The 8,498-nt window shown below is 39.8% G+C and overlaps 1 protein-coding gene and 1 long non-coding RNA gene across 5 annotated transcripts in view; both read right to left on the bottom strand.

Moving 5' to 3' along the window:
* Positions 1-1,368, bottom strand: part of LOC109968233 (uncharacterized) — a 7,522-nt gene extending 6,154 nt beyond the window's left edge. Inside the window, exon 1 of one of the 4 annotated variants that reach the window (XR_002276067.1) lies at positions 1,279-1,368. This is a non-coding gene — a long non-coding RNA (uncharacterized LOC109968233). Of the gene's footprint in view, positions 1-1,194 lie in introns of all 4 variants that reach the window. The other 3 variants (XR_002276070.1, XR_002276069.1, XR_002276068.1) reach the window with 3 other exon arrangements.
* A 996-nt stretch (positions 1,369-2,364) lies between these two features.
* On the bottom strand, positions 2,365-8,498 carry LOC109968220 (protein disulfide-isomerase). Its single transcript, XM_020614321.1, has 11 exons — positions 8,318-8,498; positions 7,957-8,157; positions 6,510-6,634; positions 6,288-6,425; positions 4,841-4,948; positions 4,533-4,658; positions 4,224-4,421; positions 4,005-4,125; positions 2,998-3,179; positions 2,617-2,706; positions 2,365-2,522 (listed from the first exon to the last, which is right to left on the bottom strand). The coding sequence occupies exons 1-11, from the start codon at positions 8,496-8,498 to the stop codon at positions 2,439-2,441; spliced, it is 1,554 nt and encodes a 517-aa protein (XP_020469977.1). The 3' UTR covers positions 2,365-2,438.

Here is an 8,498-nt window from a genome sequence, read left to right as displayed (position 1 = left end):
GTTTGTATCCCCCTCCAATGCTACGCGCTTTGCTACCCTTCCACCTGGTCTCCTGCACACACAGTATATCTACCTTCCTTCTCTCCATCATGACCACCAGCTCTCTACCTTTCCCTGTCTTTGTGCAAACGTTAAGAATCCCTATTCTCAGACCTATACTCCTGCCTTTCCTCTTCTTTGTCTACAAATCCTTCTACCTCCTCTCCAGTAGTCCAATTTCCGCCAGCACCCTGTAGGTCAACAGCACTGGTGGCAGTCGGTGTTAACCTGGGCCTCGACCAATTCGGTATGGAATTCACACTGATGATTCGTATGTTTAAATTTTGCACGTTTTTACGCCGGATGCCCTTCCTGACGCAACCCTCTCTATTTATCCAGGCTTGGGACCGGCAAAGAAGTCACTGGCTTGCAACCCCTGTGGCTAGATTCTCCCATGCAGCATACATTCTCTTATTATATTGCTGCATTTGCTGCTTAAAGTGCCTTAGATTTTGTGTTACTCATCTACTTTATATTTCATTTGTATTTTGTGGCATTCATGCGGATGGCAAAGTAAGAATTTCATTGTACAAGTAAACGTGTTTCCTAACTGTGCATGTGACAAACACTTTGATCTTTGATGACTGGCAGCTGTTTGTCTTGACTTCAGTCTAAATGGAGACCGTCTTACACAGAGGTGGCAGCAGAACTCAACAACATTTCAGTAAAAGTTCATGTACTGTACTTGCATAAGAACCTACTCCACTACAAAAAAGAAATGCATGTTAAAAGAACAGCGTCGTCTAAACACTACAGAACATGATGGCTTTCAAAACAAGAGGGCGCAAATCTAGCCCAGATACGTTCGACGTGCCTTATAACATTTCCGCAGACAATAAGTTTATCATAAATCTGAAAGTCAACTGTAGATCCAACAGAGGATAGGTTACTAGTCAAGTCATAGCAAATTTGCCTAGAAGCAGGTTTTACTGATTTGTCTCACTATTAGAGTGAACATGCTCAACCAAACCTAAAGTGTACTGGATGGCTAACTGACCCCAACAACACATGGAACCAATTAGCGGGCACACGCCTGGCCCACCGCCAGCCTGAGAAGTTTCTTGCTAGCAACATTTTGCTAACGTCAACTCTGGCTAATGCTAGATAAAATAGCCCACCTGAACTCGGAAATATACATTTGTTCAACTGCTTTACCTCACAGTAATAGCTAGGCATCCGTGCGCTGTATATATAACGATGAACATAACATTTTTACTGTGATTTTCTACTGCAACTCACCGACGTACCAAAGGAGCGCGCGCCATCTTCCATCTTCCTTTTAAAACCTGTAGCGGAAGTAAACCACGTGAGACCTAGTTACCCTCTGATTGGACAGTCTAACTCTGTTCTGTGATTGGATTGTCATTGCCTAATCAGATTCATGTATTTAAAAACGGCCTTATACCTAATGACTTTTTAAGCGTTTTCTTGTCGCAGACAAATTTCCAAGGTCGGAATAAAGTCATGCGAGTCTTAACACACTCGTATCATATCAGTCTTTTAATGTAAATTAGTGATCTGAGCTGTTTTAAGTCAGTCTTTTTGTCCTCTTGATGTTCTGATAAAATCAAATGTTTAACATTATTATTATGTATATTTTTAACTGTTTAATATTATCCAAAGTCTTTAGTCTTGGCAATGAACATCATAAGCATGGAGCATTCCCTGGTGGGCTAGTGGTTAAGACACAACAGAATGTCCACATTCTACTGTGTCTTCTCTTTTTCTTTTTGGCTGTTTTTTCCACGCAAAACACTGCACACACAAGTTCAGCTGTAATGCAGGAGCATATGGGAAGAAGCCTCCAGAGAAATCTGGTTGCAGTCTTGCAAATACTGACCCTGCAAGATCTTTGCAAAATGATAGTCTATGACTAAAAACTGTCTAACGACACATTGTCTTTAGATGTGACAAGGTGTGAGACTTTAGTATTTTAAAAGTTTTTTTTTTTAATCTTATCATAGTCAGCAACTGGATGCATGCAACATAGGCCAGCTTAACTTGACTTCTATGTGCAATTTGCTGCTTTCTATCTGTACACAGATGTTCACAAACCCAATTATCTTCAGTCTTTGACACCTATTCAAAACATTTTTACAAATAAAAAAATATTTGTGACCCTATACTGAGCCCATGATTCCCTTACACATAGAACTACTTTTGTTTTCTTCATCCCACTTTTCAGCTCTTGTGGATGAGAATGAATCAGTGCTGACAAATACATGTATATACCAGTGTATGTAGTGGCTAAATAAACGAAAGGTCTTGTAACATCCAAGTTTTTATTTGAAGACTTTATTGGATTTGATTTGACAGATGGTTTGAATAAAACTAGATTGGTGTTTAGATAGTACTGACTCAAAAGTAAGACACACAAACACATACACTGTGTTTTTGTATTAAAGCTCATCTTTGGTTTTGTTGTCCTTTTTTGCCTCTTCAGCTTTTATGGCCTCAATATATTTCCTCCTGTCTTCATCCTCCTGGTGACACAAAGGAAGGAATTTTTATTTAAAGTTCTCAAGCACACACAGTCATACAAACTCAAACCACTGCATTGTGAATAAAATGATTTACCTTAACTCTGTCTTTTTTGGCTTTTTCCATCTCTTTATCTAAAAATTTAACCAGGTACTTCAACTTCCTTTTTCCAGTGTAAACCAGCATCTGATGAGAATACAGATATAACATAATGAACATTATTCACTCAATTTATTCGGTTTGTCGCTGAGATTTCTTAGTGGATATGTTGGAATATAGTATACTATAAGTATGTATTTATCCTTATTAACATGATATTTTTGTTTCTGTTTATAAAAAGACCAGGTTTGCCCCATGACATATTTCTGTTACTAGCAGTATCTGTTTTTTGTTGTTGGTTGTAAACATCTGTTACTAGTTTGCATTTCGTAAGACACAAATACCCCAACAATTATTTGCTCCAGCAATACTTCATACCCTTTCAGCATACACAGCAGGAAACAGGCAGAGTGATGGGTACGGTCCGTGCATCGACATGTTGATGTCATTGGCTGAGGCATCCATGCGAGCGATGACCACGTCCTCTCGCTCCTTTAAGGCCTCAGCTAACTCTTCCCACAAAGGGAACAGAGCGCGGGACTCCTGACTGTAGGGCAGATCTGAAATACACAGTAGACTGTAAATGAGTACTCGCTCTCTGAACATAAAGATAGATAACCTTATTTCTAAAAGATCCCCATTCTAGGCATCAAGTGTACAAGTTCACAACACACTGTCTGATCTATCTTGCTCCATTCCTGGAGGATGACCTTCTTGATGTTTGATGAGCAGGTGCTCATGACATTACTGTACTTGGCCACTGCAGCAATTTAACCTTGCTCTCCCTTAAGAATACAGCAGTGACCTTGGAAGAATGTTTAGAGCCACTGTCATGCTGAAGAAGTGTCTGGTGACCCAGGGCATGAAATAGAGCATGTTCTCTTTCAAAAGCATCTTCTAGCAGCTAAACCTAGCTTGAAGTCTGTTTGACCAGTGACCAGAAGTGCATATGGTATTGATTAACAGCTATGAGCTCCCAGACTTTGGCCTTCTTTGACTGGATAGAAAGGTGTGGCTTAAAACCTTTCGAAGGGAAATATCTCAGCACTGCTGCCAGGCTGTTAAGTGAGTCCCCATCACTGAAGCCTCTGACAGCACCTCTCCACAATGAGATATGTTTGAATGCATATTTCATTTAAAATAATAAAAAACATTACATACTCTAGTTTTAACTAAGTGCTGTGAGCACCTAAACATAACCATTAAATCATTTAATAATACTGTAATCACTACAAGTGGATATCTTACTGCAAGATTTTGGAAGAAAGCAAATACATGACTGTGAATACTTACTGATATTAACTTGCACTGTGCTTCCACATGCAAAATATGCAATATCTATGCTTTCCATGTAGTTTTTAAATGAGTGTATTTTTCATACATACAGAACAGGACGAAAACAGTCTTGCTGGGGTTAAAGGCAACTTTCTCCAGGGTCACTCCCACCAGCTCCTTCACTGGCTTTTTGTCCCATCCCTCAGGTATCGGCTCACTCTGCATCTTAGGCTGTTACATTAAGGGGCAGACAAACATGATGTACAACAGAACAACCTGTCATCCCAGTTTCTGTTATGTATCACACACCAGATTTAAGTATAGTTTACCTTAGCCTTGCCCTCTAGGTAGGACTGGCAGAACTGTGTTATGGTATGTTTATCCAGAGTGTCAGAGGGCAGGTGATAGGTCACATGATCTGTCAGGTTAACCAGTCTGATGAGAGGAGCCTCAAATTCTCGCACTCGGAAGTATTCCATTAGTCTGCCGTTACGAGGCTCATCCACATCCACCAGCGTAAACAAGATCTTAGCACACACAAACACACTTAGAGAAGTCAAGCACTCCAACTCCAGCCTTGCACCAAAATTGTCCTGTGTGCTGCTATTTAAAGAACCTCTGTGTGTGTGTGTGTGTACCTTCAGCCTGAATGCCTCTGCAGTGCTGTTAAAGGCAGAGTAAATTTCCTTAAAGTCTGCAGAGCTTTTGTTGACAAAGAGAAGGGCATGGTGTAACACAGGTGAGGTTAAGATCTGAGTGGCTGTCTGGAAGAGAGAGAATAATGTACACGCTCTCAGCTATTTCTGTTATGAGGATGCATGGTTAGTTTCTTATGTTAGTCAGTAAATATAAGCAAAATATTTCACAAATATACCAATACAGTCAACTCTGGAGTAGAACAGTTACTGTACACTATATGCATGTGGAAATACATCATATACTCTACCTTTCCTGTGTATTCAGTGACTGGGTCCATCTGGTAGACAGTGATAAAGATGATCAGTTCCTCTTTAGATGTGTTAGGCGTCATTTTATAAGCCTGGATGAGCTTAGACTGCAGCAGACATAAACAGACACACACACAGGTTAGACTGCAATGAACTGCTGGTCTACTTCTTTATAAATGTGTGATTATCTAAAGATTCAAATCACACAGTTCATATTATGTGACAGCTGCTTTTTGCTCTTTAAATTTATGAATGTAATGTTGTTTTAGCAGCCACCTCCTTTTATAGTGTCCAAAATGGTGCACCCAAAATAAAGTGGTTACAAATCTGTAACGCTAAGTCCTTGAAACAAACAAACCAGAGAGAATCATAAAGTGAACAGTGGTGGTTTTATGTATTTTTCTCAAGAATGACATGAGACTAAAAGCCTGCACTTTTTGTACTGCTGCCTTTCTGATGGAGTAAAGTGGCTATACACTAAGAATTTCACTCGATATATGACAGAAAATGCATCACTGTTTCGTTATGTGTGCAGCCTAATTAAAAACAAGGAACTGATTAGTTTACACCATTAGCTATAGAGAAGCGTTGTGCTTTCTAATGATGTAACCTATAGTTTGTCAACACTGACCAACACGACCAGTTCAGCCTGAGGACGGGCCAGGTTAACATGCTCTTATAAAGTTATGTATTTCTGATTATTTACACTATTTCTTTTGTCTCTGTTTCATTCTTTTAACACCAAGAGTCAGTGTAAAAGGAAACACAATAAAACAAATGGTTTCATTTTTCTGAATTATAATGAAAGAGCTGAAATACAATCATCACACAAAAAAAAACATCAAATCAAAAACATCTAATTCACTTTATAATCAACGAGTCCAGACTTAAAAATGATAAAATAAATGTAAACAGCATGTAATTATTTATAGAATAATTAAGGGTGCTCTGGATAGCCCAGTGGTTTTGGCAGGTGTCCATGTAAGGATGCACATCTGTGTCCAGCTGCAAACCTCTGTCACAGCCCTCCCCTTCACTCTCTCACCCTGCTTTCCTGTCTCTCTCTACTGTGCTATCAAACAAAGGCTAAAAGCTTGAAAATAACTTCAAAAATGATTACAATACAAGCTTTTTTTAGTTTGTGATATCAAAACATGCTGTGATTTGCTGCAGCCATAAAATGTGTTAAGACAAAAACAAACTAATCTTTAAGTGCTACAGTTTTATTCAACTGAAACTTTTTTGTTGGGAAGCATTTACCTGAGATGTATCCATGCATTTTGTTTTGTCTGTTGTAGAGCTGCAACCATTATTCAAGAGTGGCAAAACTGGTCTGGTTCCAGTTTCTCAATGTGATGAGCCTTTTGTTATTTATGTAAATTCTGTCACTGGCATAGTAGGGTTCTGTGGCTGGGCTGTGTGAAGTTTGAGCTGTATTGAAAGTACCTTTTTGAGCAGCAGCACAGAATCATGTGTGACTCTGTATTTGCTGATAACTTCATTGTTCTGTGTCACAGCAAAGCGAACATCAGGAAGGTTGATGGCTGCATCATAGAACACCTGGACATGCTCGTGGCTGAGCTCCTACACGTACAAATTCATGCAAATTGTTAAGCATGAGCAAAGTGACAAACCTGAAAGAAGAAAAATCAAACAGCTGGTTTTCACCTTAAAGAATCCAACCACTGTGAGCTCCTCTGAGGCTTCTGATTGGCTAAGGTCAGTGATGAGGTCTGCAACAGACCCCGCCCTCCGTTTGAGCCATGTCAAGATGGACGCCGAGCTCTGAGGCACTGAATCACATTCCAAGAAATCAAATTGTTTTTACCTTCAAAATTTTATCCAAGCCAAATAATAGTGAACAACTTGATTGATATTAAAAAAATGTTTGGTGAAATATGTTAGACAGGAGGATCAATACTAATCTCATATGTCTGGTAAAAGTAAAGCTACTGTTGTATCCGGTACTTTTTACCATACTGACTCTGAGAGACGAGACAGTCCAAGTAACTACAAAACAGTGCTGATTTATTCAAAGGATCACAGGTAAAATTAACATGACATGCTCAGGTATCTTGCACCTCCAAACTGCACGCAGGCAGATGAAAGATGAAAGACCCCGAACCAAACCAGGCCTATACATTATATCCCCTCGGTTGGGCTAGCCCCATACTACACAGGAACGTCAACCGAGACGTCTCTGTTGCCAGCTTTGCAGCTGGTCATAGCAGTAGTCAAAACATAAAGTAAATCAATGTGTCTGTGTCTGTTGATTAAGTGGTGTGTAGCTAAAAACATTCTCACACGACCTCTAGTGACATGTCATGACATTAAACATAAGAACATATTATGGCTAAGGCTACAGTTATACACATCATAATAATAATATTAAACATCCTGTCTGCTGACAGTCATCAACTCTTCTCTCTAGTTATCCTTGACCAGATGTACCCTGTAGAAACTCATAAACATGCCTAAGCATTTAACAGTCTAACTAGACATACTATCTCCACTAAACATTTCTAATAGATAAAGTATCTATCTAATTTCTATCTGACTAAAAATACCTAACACTACAGATGAGATGATTAGCTTATCTTAACATAAAGACTGGAAGTAGGGGGAAACAGGTCACAGGCTCACTCCAGACTGAGCTATTTAATGGTGTATTTCCATTACAGCTGTAAAATTAGATCAGTATTTACCCCACGGAAGCTTCCAGGGGCACTGCACTAAATGGTGCTACTTTAGCTGCAATGCTAATGTTGCTAGCAGTAGACTGCAACATTCCAGAAGCTCAAACAGTGCTGTAGCTTATTCTGCATGCCAATATTTTGTCAAGCAAATACATGCACATAATCATGAAAAGTGCCTTAATTTTTTTATCCTAATTAGAACATGTTAAGTTAGGTCCTGACTGGCTCAGTTATTCTTCAACCAGGAAGTTGCCAGCAGTAACCCCAGACTTTTGAATAGCTTGACAAAACTGAGCTGTCTGAAATCAGGTGACCTTACTGAGATTATAGTGCTTAAGAAACTGATAAATTACAGTTCCATAAATAATAAGCACAGACATTAATGTGTAATGGAGATAGTATTTGTCATTTGCACATACCAGGGCAGGGAACAGGGTTGTGTTTATCTCCAGAGAGGTACAGTCTGATTGCTGGGGGACCTGTGGCATTGAGCTCTTTAGCCAGGTCCTTCTCCTTTGTCACATCAACCACTGCCAGTTTGACCTCTGACCCCTGAAGCTCTGCAGCGGCACCTTCGAACGCTGCTGATACACGATAGCCTTCTCCAGACAGAGGAACATCTACACACGTGAAAACAAACACGCACAGTAAGTGAGGATACATAAAGTTATGATGACTCTGCTGCAGTGTGAGGTGGTTATTCGGTTTTGAGGCAGTTCACAGACACTTTCAAATCATTCAAATCACTCTTACACTGTCAATTTTATGCTTACAACTTACGGAAGTACACCAGGAGTTGCTTGTGTTTTCTCAGTGCTCTGTTGAAATGTCCTTTCTTCAGCTGTAAAACTCCATCCTTCTCAGGGAAAGATTTGTCTCCCTGTTGGTTGGGTTGTGTGTCAGCAGCGACTAACACACAGAGATAGAAGGCCGTGGCCCCCAGCAACAACAGTCTCCTCAT

The sequence above is a fragment of the Monopterus albus genome, unplaced genomic scaffold, assembly GCF_001952655.1.
Source record: "Monopterus albus unplaced genomic scaffold, M_albus_1.0 scaffold144.1, whole genome shotgun sequence".
In the NCBI taxonomy this organism is placed as follows: Eukaryota; Metazoa; Chordata; class Actinopteri; order Synbranchiformes; family Synbranchidae; genus Monopterus; species Monopterus albus.
Note: the sequence above shows the minus strand (reverse complement) of the source record. Positions and strands in the feature narration are given on the sequence as shown.

Coding starts and splice junctions, on each gene's coding strand:
- LOC109968220 (XM_020614321.1), bottom strand. CDS start 8,498: ATGAGGAGACTGTTGTTGCTGGGGGCCACGGCCTTCTATCTCTGTGTG. Junction 4,422..4,532: donor CAGAGGCATTCAGGCTGAAG/GTACACACACAC, acceptor GTGTGTGCTAAG/ATCTTGTTTACGCTGGTGGA. Junction 2,707..2,997: donor CTGCTGTGTATGCTGAAAGG/GTATGAAGTATT, acceptor TATTCTCATCAG/ATGCTGGTTTACACTGGAAA.